The 13806-nt window shown below is 38.7% G+C and overlaps 1 protein-coding gene across 4 annotated transcripts in view; it reads right to left on the bottom strand.

Annotated features, from left to right (window-relative positions):
• Positions 1-13806, bottom strand: part of MAST2 (microtubule associated serine/threonine kinase 2) — a 2532505-nt gene that overhangs the window by 1987139 nt on the left and 531560 nt on the right. The window contains exon 1 of one of the 4 annotated variants that reach the window (XM_044085940.1): positions 11506-12584. The exons of the other annotated variants lie outside the window; for them this stretch is intronic. Within the exon in view, the coding sequence (XP_043941875.1) occupies positions 11506-11544 (39 nt within the window). The 5' untranslated portion in view covers positions 11545-12584. Of the gene's footprint in view, positions 1-11505; positions 12585-13806 lie in introns of those variants that run through there. 4 annotated transcript variants of the gene reach the window in all.

Below are 13806 nucleotides of genomic sequence, written 5' to 3'. Positions count from 1 at the left end.
AAATGCCTTCACCAGGTAAAGGTAAGAAGTGTGAACCATTCTGCCCTCATCCGTTGCCTTGGTGACCTTCTCAAAGAACTCCACCAGGTTCAGTTGTCATGATTTGCTCTTGATGAGATCAAACTGGGTTGGGTCCACTGTCTGGAGGTTTCATATGTCACTACTGATTATTTCCATGCCTACGCATACGAGACTAGGACACATATGGCACTGTAGTTATCAGGGTCTGTAGATGGCCCACCTCTGTGCAAAGGGATGACTGCTGCTGTTCTCCATTCATGAGGCACAAAGCCTGTTTGGAGGCTACATTTAAATAGCAATTCTAGGGGGCCTGATAGGCCATGTTTCATGCTGTTTAGAAGGCACTCTAGGATATTCTCTAGGCCCAATGATGCAGTGTTCTTGACCTCAGAGAAAACACTGAGGACCTGTTCCTTAGTGATAGTGTGTGTGTGTGGGGGGGTTATATTTGATGGTATTTCCTGAGGGAAGGATTATGGGGAGAGAGGCTAAAGTTGGAGCTGAATTTGTTGGCAAGTAGGTTTGTTATAGCTTCTTGATCAGTATAGGTGGCTCTGTTTACAATAAGCTCTGCAGACAACTGTGTACTGCCTTTGAGGTTGTGGACATAGCCAAAGACTGCTTTATGGTTGTCCTTGACCTCAGAGGCCAAATTTACCTCAAACTTGGCTTTGGTAGATTTTATTTGTCCTCCGAGTTGTTTGTTTAGTTAAATGAGAATGCTTTTATCCTGCTTGGTGCTCCACCTCCTAATGTTTGCCACAATGTTCTTCCCTCTGTTATACAGCTTATTGATGTTTTGATTCCACAAAGGTGGCTTGTTTATTGCATTATTTCTGTACTTCTTCATGGTGGGTACAGCTGCCTTTATGCAGCTATTAACATGGTTGTATAGAGCTTCTGTGAACAGCACTGTAAAGGCAACAGTGTTCTCGGGGGGGGGGGGGGGGATAAGGGCGCTTGAAATTTTGCCAGGTAATCCCTTAATAATAGGAGGTTAGCCTTAAGAGTAGTTCCTGAATCATCTAGGATTAGCGTGAGTTCCATGTTTTATTTTTACTTCAAAGGAGACCATTTGTAGTCTGACCTTACCAAAGAAGAAATTACACTAGGGGCTGTGCTTTACTCTCCCATATTAGTAAGTACCAGATCTAGTACGGTTGTCAATACACCAATGAGGGATGCAATCTGGTCCAGGGAGTATGTGTTTATAAAATCCAGGAATCTCTGTGCCTGTACAACAAGCAATATTTGACACCTAGAAGCATCAGTAGGCGGTAACTGCAAATGCACCCGGAGGTGTCACTCAGATGTAATAAGTTAAGCATAAAAGAAGGATTAGTTCTTAAGGAAACCCTGTCCTGTGTAAAATAAAATAATGTTGACCTACCCCAAGAGCATACACCTCAGATATTCTTCTTGCAGAGGTCAGAGCAAGAAGTAAAACTCTTTTCCATCTTAAGAACCTCAAGTCAGCCAGATGAGCTGGTTCAAATGGAGCAAATGTTAGCTTCTCTAACGCACAACTGGTGCCTCAATGAGGAGCCACTGGTTTTCCTGGAGGTCTCTTATGCCAATCCTCTTTAAAAATATGCTGAAATGGGAATACCTTGAAAAAAGAGGATCCAAATGGCAAACAAATGAACCTTGACAGAGGAGTAAGGCAGACACATAGAAAAGAAACTCTTACAAATATTGTAAAACAAGTGAAATGCTACTCTGAATGGGTTCAGGTTATGTTTTTGGCACCAAGCAGAAATATTTTCTATTTGCTAATATATGATTTTCTAGTAGAAGGCTCTCTTGCCCCCATAAGTACCTCCTGCACATCCTCAGTAAACAGATGCCTAAAAGGTAGCAAGTCCCCAAGATCCAAACAGTCAAAGTTGGTTGGGGTTGGGATGTATAAAATGTCCCCGTTCTTTTAACAAGAAACGTCTTTATTAAATTATCATTTATGAAATAGGCAACCATACATTTATATAAATGAAAACAAACCATACTGACATATTTTCAGTTGCAAACATTATACATCATTTATCATTTACCAGTTATTGTCAGTCAAACACTACAAAGCTCATTCAACCCCTGCCTTCCCTTAAAGGTCATTCCTCCTTCAAAACATTATTCCGCATGTATTGTTCCCACCATTCCTATTTTTTCCCATGTACTTTGTTCCTACCCTTTTCTAAAGCTCCCAATTCTATTTGTTTTATCTCTGTTACTATATTTACTACTTCTAGTACAGTTGGTTTAGACACTGATTTCTATTTTCCAGTAAATGCTTTTTTGGCAATCACCAGAATTAAACTCAGCAAGGCCTTAATGTGTCTAGGCAATTCCAATTCTGTATCATAGATCAAAAAAATAATTTCCTTAGTTACACCAATTTGCTCACCCAGCATTTCTGATAGAGTAATCTGAAGGGAATTTTTAAAGTCTAACAACTCATTACAATCCAAAAAATATGTTCCCAATTACCACTTTCATCTCTCTTCTTGTTAGATCCAGTCTGCGAGGAAACTTGTGGTAATTGTCACTGGCCGATTCCAAAAGGAATAAACACAGTTGCCTGAGCCAGAAGAGTGAAACCACAATGATCTTGGGGGATTCTTTGAGTCTTCAGAATTACCTTCACTATCAGAAAGGGTAGAAAAGTATACAGGAATACTCTAGTCCAAGGAAAGAAAAAGGCATCGGTCTTCCAGGCCTTCTTTGCATGAAGTCTTGGAGCAGAATTTTGCCAGCTGATTGTTCATTGGTAAGTCAAAAATGCCTACTTGAGGAACTCCCACAGGTGGATCAGATCTTAGAAGACCCTCAATCTAGTTTCCATTCATGAAGGTCTGCCTTTGTCTTGCCCAGCTTGTCTGCCACACAATTGTGCTCTAACAGAATGTAGGAAGTAATAGAGTGGGTTTCTGCTGTAAAGCTATATCCTATGATAACATGTCTAGTCTGTAAGGGGGTAAGACCTGGTTCTCCCTTGCTTTTTTATGTACCACATCACTGTAGTATTCTTTGTAACAACTTGAAGTGGCCCTGGGGACCGAAGGTGATTTAGAGAGTGGAGTGCCTTGATAAGGGCAAACTTCTCCTCTACATTTATGTGCTTGTGTCTGTGTTTTTTGCCACGGATAACTTGCACTTTTATCCCCCTAGCAAAGTGCAAGGTAACTGTGGTAACTGACTGTTTTGGAGCAGGAGGGGAAAGGGAGACCTGGATTCAGGGTACTTGATGTCTCCACCAAGTGACTTCTCTTTTCACACCTTCCGGAACTGGAATCTGAAAAGATAACAGTTGTTGGTGCTGGGACCAAAGAGAGTACAGATAAGATTGTATCTTTCTCATGTGGAGTCTTGCCAGAAGTATCATGACAATTATAAATGCCATAAGACTCAGAATCCCAAGGTATTCCCTCCCTTGCCCATTAAGCGAACCCCAAAAGTCGCAAAAGACATTGCTAACCCCCAGTTCATAGTTTGTGCATGTGTGTAACACCAGAGGGATCAGGGGAAATACCTTGGAACAGATCTAAATGTAGCTATATATTTTCCTGTGGAAGAAAAGCTCTTTGTACTAAGGTTCTCTTCGAATCTCAGTCTACATATGAAATCTCTCAAAGAGATTCCTGACACTTTGAAAAATAATCTGCAAAGATAAGCAAGATATCTTAAAATGGAAATATGTGGATACCATATAGCCTGCAATGTGCTATAACTTGAGCTAGACACTTTGTGACCACTCTTGGGGCAGTGGATTGCCCAAAGGGTCAGAGAACAAATAATGTGATCTAGATACATAAAACCTTAAGAAACATCTGCACCCTTAATGAATAGGAGTGTGATAAGCATCTTTTAAATCTAAGGTTACCAAAAAATCCTAAATGGTAAAGAAGGGGTAAGAGATTGTGCTGTGAAAGGATCTTGAACTTGGGCACTATCACAAACTGATTTAAAGAAAAAGGCCCATAACTGATCTCCAGGCATTTTCTTTTTTTGGCATCAGAAACATTCTTGAATGAAAACCTTTTTCCCACTGGGGAAAAAGGAAATATTTCTATTACCCCTCTCCTAGTAAAGCGCATGCTGTAGGACAGGAGGGATCAGAAGGGTTTGGTCTGGGGATGTGAAATAATTCCCTGCAAAGGAGGGATCTCTTCCTACTGAATCAATCTCAGAACTCATTTGTCAAACAGCCTGTTGCCAAAGAGAGAAATGGAGAATCTGACTTTCTGGAAGGAATAAGAGACTGCCAGGGCGGGAGGTGAGACAAGGCCTCTTACATACTCATTCTGACTTTTTTGGCTGCCTTTGTTCTGGGAGGGGTCTTGTTTTGTTTTAGGGAACCTCCCCGCCATTGTTTTTAATGTCTGCTTACCAGCATATTGCTGAGACTGTTTGTTTTGTTTCTTGCCACAACTGGACAAGTGAGCAAAATAACCTTTGGAAAATTTAGAAAGGGAGGAATAAAAAAAAAATCAGAGAGATTCCCTGTATATCAGCTTAACCCTCTAATCACATTTCTGATAACCTTTGCAGCAGTGGGACCAAAATCTCTATCCAAGGTGGGTGAATGTAAAAATAATTTTACATCCTCTGGGAGGTTCTGAGAATGAAGCCTCCTCCACACAGTACTAGTGACAACCTCACTGGATCTAGTTACCTACAGTCATAAACACACTTTAAATGACTAATGACCTGAAAAATCAAAGAAACCAAACCACACACAGCAGATTATCCCCACAGGGAGGAACTGCAGATAAAACATTCTTCGTATTTTCACAGTCACAAGAAACTTTAACATATGAGCCTGACAACTCTAAATTATAAAAAATTTAAGTTGCAGAAGCAAACACTCTTCCCCAAACTTAATTAACATCCTTGTCAAAAGGGAAACAATTAGAGTTCAACTGTTTGGCAGCATCTGGATTAATTAAAGCTATAGCTGCTGGGTCATGTTTGAGAAGACTGTATAAAAAAAAAAAAGACAGAGGAACTTTAAAAACTCTACTTGCCTTTTTAGGGGGAGTAGGCTGGGTGTATCAGGAACACTGCAGGCAGTGACACACACTTCCTTCAGAGCTGCCAGAACTGGGGAAATTGATAAAGGTTCTGGAGATTCCTTCTGAAACAGATGACAATATTTTCTGGTGGATTGAGAAACCTCAGTGTTCGCCCACTGAATATACCTGCACATTCTGGAAAGAGTCTTGGAGAAAGAGAATCACTGATACGGAGAATCAGGTGACATGCTCTCAACGGAGTCTGAATCAGAATTCTGAGGGAAAAGAACTGTCTGTTCCATCACATTCTTCTCTAGACTTAATGTCTTGTATCTCTTCAGGAAAAGAGGTATCACTTTATCTTTTACCAGAAACTACCTGATAAGAAAGGTCAATATGCTGTACAAGACCCTGAGCTGTACTTCATGAACTACTCCTGTCCAGTGAAACTGGAGCAGGGGAAGCTGTAAGTTTAGTTTTCTACATCTTTTTGACAGGAAAATTAAGGCAAACACATTTTTAATGGCAGCTATAACTTCCTCGGGGATGGGCACAACATTCTGGTTAAGCAGGAGCACTTTCCCTGCCCCTTCTTGCAACACCAACAAAAGAGGTTCTCCCTTGCCTACTAAAGGTAGATCATTAGCTGCAGTGGACATTGCTAACCTCCAATGCATAGTGGCTGGATTTGCCACACAGATGCATCTAGGGAAAAGGGAAAGTGGTCTGTGGAACCAGCTTAGCCACAGCAGAGTCTTTCACCTGAATCTGAGGCAAATTACCAGCCTGCTGTGGTGGCAAACACCTTTACTGAATTATCACTTAAGACAGAGACAAGAATATATTTATATAAAAGAAAACAAACCATGTGAGTAACTTCTACTAGCTAAGAATTATTATGAGTAATAATCTTTGAGATATAACAAAATATTTATTGACAATTACTTACTCAGATAAAAGTGTGTTGCCTGCGCAGCATTAAATACTGCAAAATGATGTTTCTTTGTGGTCAAAACCACCACACCTCCCATGCACTGGTATATTATAATTACTTGAAGGTGCTGCTTCATAATAAAAAAGAGCTGGTTTCCTGATAGGATGAAATTGCACAGAAATGTTTCCTGCTACAATAAAATAGCTAAATTTGCCACCAATCTCCTTCATAGGACCCAACGTTTTCATAGCTTAATGCAATTAAACTGGACTGAACTGCACCACATAACATATTCACAACTAACTACAACAAACTCATTCAGCATCCAGAAAAATGCCCAGCGCTACAAAACTTATTACTGCCCTACTGTCCAGCAAGGAACCTCTGTTCTAGTAACAAATTCTTACTACTCACACATTAGTCAAATAATGTTGAGGAGACTCACTCTACTCTCAGTATGTTACTAAACTCGGGGAATAGTATCCCCACACAAACAATACTCTCCAACAAACTCAATAGTTTTAAACCACTGTTAAACATCTTAACTAATCCTGGTCCTGCACATGCTCATCTCAAGGTTAAGACTTTATGTTCACCGTACGATGCTCTCCAAATGCATGCTCTCAACCTCTCAATGAAATGACAAAACAAGTTTTATACATAACTGCTGTCTGTACAATCCTCTAAGCTGCACGTGGGCTTTCTCTTTAGTAACTTCCACCTCTGTAAAATCTTAGAATGTATAAATCTAACTGCTGTTTGTGTACAAATGTAAATAGAAATGTCACTACTCTGTGTTTAACAATATAAGCAAATCACACACTTGTATATGTGTACTAGTGCACACTCGTACACTAGCACACACGCACACTCGCATATACACATGTAATCATGTACAGTCATATATGCATACTAGTACACTTGTATGTACGCACTCGCAAAAACTCGCATACACCCACATACCAGCGTATACACATGCACTCACTTATAGTAACACACATGCACTCACGTATAGTAACATACATGCACTCACAGACACTCGCAGACAGCTGGACACACACACACACACACAAACACAAACACACACACTTTCTCTTTTTCTGATGTCCGTTTTCACTTTTCTTTGGCACAGCTTTGTTTATTTAAGAAAATCTGAGCCAGGAGCTGGGGGCGCAGTTCATGACTTTATTTACAGTGCCCCCCCCCCCCCCATGCGTCCGGCACTCTTCCGCAAACTGAAGCCTATGGGTAAAGAATTGCTTTCACTTTCTTGAGGCCTTTGGTTTATCTGAACAAAGATCCTATAAAGACGCAAGTAAAGGTATTCCAGCACATTTTATGAAAATAGTTTACAGCATGTAATGCTAAAGTGAAAATGAGAGTATACAGTTTTTGATGTAGCACAAACACTACCACAAATAGTTCCATAGTTAGCAGGCATTAATATCAAACCTAGCCACCCATCCTCAGAAACTTAAGTATACGCATGAAACACTGCACAACCAGCAATGTTGTGATATACCACTTTGTGATAGTCAAAGTGCCATATACTGACATGTGACTGATTGAGCAAATTACAATTGTGACTGATGGACAGGAAAGAAAACCTTACAGTTTAATTTTGTCAACCGCAGACTAATCTAATTCACAAACAAAAGGTGAGGAGCTCAGTGTCTTGGGAGTAACGTACAAGGCCCCATACACTACATATTTTACAATCACTCTAGTTGGCAAGTACCACATATTGTTTAGGAAGTAAAAGCAAGTAAGTGTCAAAATTGTCATCTAGCTGTGGTCAGCATTTTGTTATAATGAGCATCAAAACATCAGTTACAAGTATCTTTTCAAAGCAAACAGCATTTTCCATCAGAAAACAAGGGACTTTTTTGTTCAGCAATAAAATCTCACTTTTGAATCACTTAGCATCTTTACATTTTTTTTTTAAAAAGTGCTTTCCCACAATTAGAAATATCACCAAATAATTATGTGCGTTACTCACAACTACGATTTCTGAGTGTTCTGATGAAAAAAAAACAACTTTCTTTCCCACATGCAATGCAACATTTTTTTTCAAAGTTGCATATTTTTAAAACTGCCTATTAGACCTTGAACTATTCCCCCACTGATGATGCTCTAAAGTGTTAGCTTACTGAACTCATGCCTAAATATGTGTATTATCACACAACTATAATGCATACACTTTCTCTACTGGCCATTCAAATTACTTTTTCTTCCCTTTCTGCTACATACCTTTACAAAAAAGGATTTTGCAGAATGTATTTTCAAGGACAGTTGAGTTTGTTTATTTTAAGAAACTTTTATTTGTTAAGAATGCCAGTGAAGTGTTTTGTTAGCAGCAGTGAGACTAAAATATCAAATGTGTCAACAGAAAATCTGTAAAGAGAAAACAGATTTTACCAAACACAGTGCCACTTTATTATATAGGTACTCTTGTTTATTATATAGGTACTCTTGTTTATTATATAGGTACTCTTGTTTATTATATAGGTACTCTTGTTTTTCTTACATGTATAACAGAAAGTGAGAATCTGTGTGCGTTTGCCTTAATTTCTTTCTTGGTGGTTACTCACCAGTTCCCCAGCAGTTTTTTTTTTTTGTTTGTTTTTTCCGGGGTTACCTAAAGTAGAGTTTAATCGAATCTTAATTAGAACAAGCTCAATGCCTCTACTTACTGCTTTGCTCATCTTTCATAATATATTCCTTAGAAAGCTTACTCTTTTTGTTTAGTATAGCCTTTCCAACATCTGCAAGGCCAGAAAAAGTGGTCAGTTTGAGAAAGAGATGTTATCATCTATTTATCAGTTTTGTTTTTCTCCTCATTATTTATTCTGGCCACAGTGCAACTATCCTTTTTCGGACTGTCTGCTGTCCTTTTGCTGGCCCTCAATTAGCAGTTAGGACAGCTACCTTCAATGTCTGCAAGGAAGGCAGTACAGTAAAATGACCAAGTACACAGGTTGTAAATGACATTTTACTAACTGAAATAATCCTATAACAACCACTTACATACTGTATGACGCAAAGCAAGTTAGCTCACCAGACCAATGCTCCTATATCATGTCAGAGAGCTGGTAACCAAATCTAGGGGACTCTATCCTTTTAATAAGAAAACAATTAAAACATATGCACAATGCATTTCCCTCTTCTACCCACACATTACAACAATGCAACCAGGTCTCTGGTTGTTACACACCCTTCTGACCTTCTACTAAGTGGCGGGTACAAGCATTTTTGGCATCCCCTTACTCTGTACAACTCCTTCCAGGGTCATAACATTAAGAAAGGGGGAATACACAGCAATCCTTTCAGCAGCACCACACATACTTATCTGCTAACCTTTTGTCTTCAGTAGAAAGGGTGGGGCATTTAACAGCACCTGCAACTAATCATCTCTTCGAGCATGTACATGTGCACAGCAGTCCCAAGACACAATCCAGTTTTAAAGTGGGACAAGTGTAATGACTGATCATATACTTCAGATGGAGCTTACATTTTCCTAAATATTGTAGTTTTACACAAAGTCTGTGCACATGTACATTAGAGGGTATGCACATAAATCTCCGAGGTAAAACCAGCCTACCCTCTCCTACATTATCCCAACATAAAGAACAGAGGAAAAACGAGAAATATAGCTGTAAAAGCCAAACATAATCATGGACATAAAAATATCATCCCTCTTTACCCATTTCTCATCAGGCCCATAACACAATAATGTCTCCTTTGGTATGTACTTGGTTAAGCATATGATCTAGTCGGAGAGACTGCAGCTTTTCCTCACTAAAACAGTCAACGACATGTTCTCCTGGTGTAACCCCAACTGGCTTAAAGAACACACATACTTTTCTGTTTCCTACAGACCCTTGTGAGGGGACAGAATAAAGAAGCACAAATTAATGGATATTTTCTAAACTAAAGACATCTGCCACTATAATGATTTTCATTACCTGTTGAGTGCAACCCTGCAGCCTTTCTCTAAAAAAAAAAAAAAAAAAAAAAAAAAAAAAATTTCAAATCAGGGATATCCTTTAAAATAAATGACAGCTGAAAGTGTGCAGAATACTGTACCCTCTCTTTCCTTTGGCCCAGTGAAAGGTTATCCTATTCTGGCCACTGATAATTTCTTATGGCAAAAGCCACTGTACCCATAACCTCATTCTTGTGCTGTTTGGTCACCCAGGACATCTAACCTTCAAGGGCAATTTACAAAGAATAACTTTTTTCCATGGGAAGTATTCAGACCTATCTCCTAAATGTTGCTTATAGAGATACCACTGCAGTGAAGGTAGTGTATTATATCCAAGAAGCCTTATAAATGGTCACCATACAATCAATAAGATAAATAGACCGTGTCCTGGCCAGCCAGTGTTGTCCTTGGATTGGATCTTCGTGGAAAAAAAAATAGCAAAACCACTTCTGAAACACAGCCCAGCTAGGGACAAGGATTTACTTACTAGTAGATGTTAACAGTATGGATGTAGTAGGTCCTTAGGATCATTTTCAGGGAAGGCTGGATAATCCACAAGGAAGGTTAAAGTAGCATTTGGTTTAGTCAGACCCTTTGGGGGCACTAAGGACTTACTCTATGGACCCACCTTTAACACAGACAAAAGACAGAAGTGCTCATCACTACACACTTTGTCTCCAGATAAAGGGAATAAAAGCAACTGGTACCCGCTAAACGTGTCATGCTGACCCAGTATGCACAAAACTTAGTTCAATGATTTCACAGCCAACCAAAGGATAACTTTGAAATAAAGTCAATTTTCTAGGCATGCCAGCATCACTAATTAAACAGTGCAGGCGTTTAATACAGGTCAAGCAGCTGTGAATGGTCTTATGTCAGACCTGATGACTCTTGCAATATAGTCATGCACGCTATCATTCTTAGAAAGCCATCCCATACAAATAAAACTCTCCATTGGATTTTGAAATCAAGTAGTTAATATCACTGTAAGGCTTTAGTGTTGCCATAGTCAACTTCTCTCATACCGGTTACAGCACGACAGGGCGATAACTATGAATTCTGAGCCATGTGGAGAATTCAGAAACAAGGAAATTTATTTTTTTCTCATATATATATATATATATATATATATATATATATATAATTTCTAGAGCTCCACCCAGACGTTTAAGCATACAATGACAGATCCGTTATTTTGCTGAATTCAGTGAACCTAGAATTTGAGTTTTCATGCCAAATGACCAAAGAATGCCATTTGTTTAATTTTATTTACACAGTAACAGACAGGGTTGGGTGGCTGTAAACCACTGCATTATAAAAATAAAAACAAGAAAGTACACATGCACTTGTAAGACCTCATTGCAAACAGTTCTATCAATAAATGAAGAATTTTTAAGTGAGCCAAAAAACAAAAATATTGCAAAAGTGGAAATCTTGTCAGGTCAGGGCACTTCCCACCAAAATGTACATTACTTTATATCTTTATAATGAATATGCTAACACAACAATACATAACTCCTAAACAGCTTGTGCATTGGCACTCCAAGTGTTATTCTTACCTGCAGTCCTCTCCTCCGTAATATACTGGAGTCATCCATTTTTTTTTAATGTATTTATGGGTGTGGTACTGGAAAAGGTGTCATTAAACTAGGTCTACAACAGTTCCATTAAACAATGTTCCAGTTACTGTAAAATAATGCTTCAACCTTGTAAATACCTACTGCAAGCCTGTGCCAGGCTATGCAGTTCATTCATTATTTAAACTGCACTCCTGTCACCCCTTCAGAACAAGAAAAAGACAACTTCTGTTTGCCACTAATGCCATAAGTGAAGACCAGCGGTTCTTGGGTCCACCACAGACACAGCCATTGTCAGAATACCTGACAGCACCTGGAGACAGGTTTGACAATAACACCAAGAAAAAAAAACTTGATTATTTATAGCAAAATCATAGTTTCCTCTTAAGATAAAAAGGGCATCAGTATTAATCCCAGCTTGAAAATTCATAAAATGGCTGCAAACTCTATTTTTCTGAGATGAGTTTCTACTTCCGTGTTACAGTAGCTTTATTCCACACTCATCTTGCTGTATTGAATGCATGCTACAGGCACTGAAGGATATAGTTTTGCATTATGAATCAGGGTCTGGTTAACCAGAACGGGTGACAGCTCTTTGCTTAAAAAAATAAATAAATAATAATCAACCCTACTGCACAAATGACTGAACAAACAAGGCTTGCACTCCTACAGTGAAAAACAGTCCAGGTTGCTCTCTTTTGTGCTACATCATCTTTGTGTCAGATGTAGATGAGGTTATTAAAAGCATCTGAAGAGCCATAGAACCATATTCAGCAATCTGAACGAGCTGAGTGAAGGATCTTGTTTTGTTTTTTCCTCAGTTTCCTTGTAACGTTGGTAAGCTACTTTACTCCATCATGAACTGAAGACAAAGAACAGCATTTCAGATTTAGCTGCATATTCAGCATTGTCCATTTGTTATAAGCAATGCTTATTTATCACAACAAAATCAGGAGTGAGACGACTGCCTGCTTTCTAAAGCAGCTCACTGATAACCTCTCTTCCTGCCTATGGCTAGCTCTCTCAGTACAGAAAAGGCTGCTGCACGTGCTATAAAAGCTCTGAGCAGTTAAGAATCCATTCATTCATCCATTCCAGTCATCGCTGACTGAGCTGTCAAGAGATAGCCCGTCCCATTTTGCATGTTCTCTGAAGCTGACAACATTAAAAGGAACTACAAAATCTGGCAGAAAGCCAAACAAGTCTTTGTAACACTTGTCACATTTATAGCTCTTTGTATAGTCTGTTATCTTAGGCTCATACAGCCAATTCTTTACTTCAATCAGACTTTATTCCAGCACTGTGCAGAACAACCCTGGTATGAAGGAAATTTATACAATGTAAGTCTGTGCGAGCTCACATTATATCATTCAATAAACAAAATGGCAACCACTTTAACTGCATTATTTATATGCTTACTTGTTTAGACAAACATCATTTTGCTCTTCAGTGAATTAGCTTTGTATATTTAAACATGGTATATACACAGACTAAATAATCATTACAGCCCCGGATACATTCAAAACAGATCACTGATGTAATATATTAAAATAAGATCTGACTTCTTAAAAAATCTTAGAATTTAGTGATAAATTTGGAAATAACCCTCTACTGCAATACACTGCCCCTTAAATTCATGTTCTTTTGCTAAAAGTACCTACACAAGCTCGGGCGTACCTGCCTTTTAGTTGTAAATCGGGATTAATACTTCAGATCTTTAAAATACAGTTATGTTCACTTCCTAAATCGCACAAGGCAGCAGCTGTTACATATATGACACGACTACTTCTTCCTCACCAGTCTTTTTTTTACATTCTTTGGCAGTTCCACAGTTGCAGATTTGCCAGAGGAGCTGCATTACAGAAAAAAAAAAAAACACTGCACAATAAGAACACAACAGATTAAGTGGGTCTTTTGCAGTCACTGAGAAACTATTCCCTTGCCACCAAAAACTGAAAGACATTTATTCATTTCAGGTGTCAGAGACTTTTGTCTATGCAACTTAATTTTAGTCTCTGAGCAGATGTTGGCGTCGGCGTTCCAAGCCTTCTGACACTTCAGCACGTATTAACCCTTTCTGCACCACCTTACTTTGCATTTCATTTAACTAGTCAAAATTTTTTTTTAGTTAGCTTTGAAACATGGTGACTGGTGACGCTGCAGATCGGAAAAGAAACTATTTGCAAAAGATTACACCTGCATTTTATTAGTATATTAACCAACTACAGCAAATCTGCATGTGACATTACTGTTTTTAATGGAAAATTATTTTTTTATACATAT

The sequence above is a fragment of the Protopterus annectens genome, chromosome 10.part0 (assembly GCF_019279795.1).
Source record: "Protopterus annectens isolate FY-2018-M chromosome 10.part0, PAN1.0, whole genome shotgun sequence".
NCBI lineage: Eukaryota > Metazoa > Chordata > Ceratodontiformes > Protopteridae > Protopterus > Protopterus annectens.
This window is presented reverse-complemented; position numbering and strand designations above follow the sequence as displayed.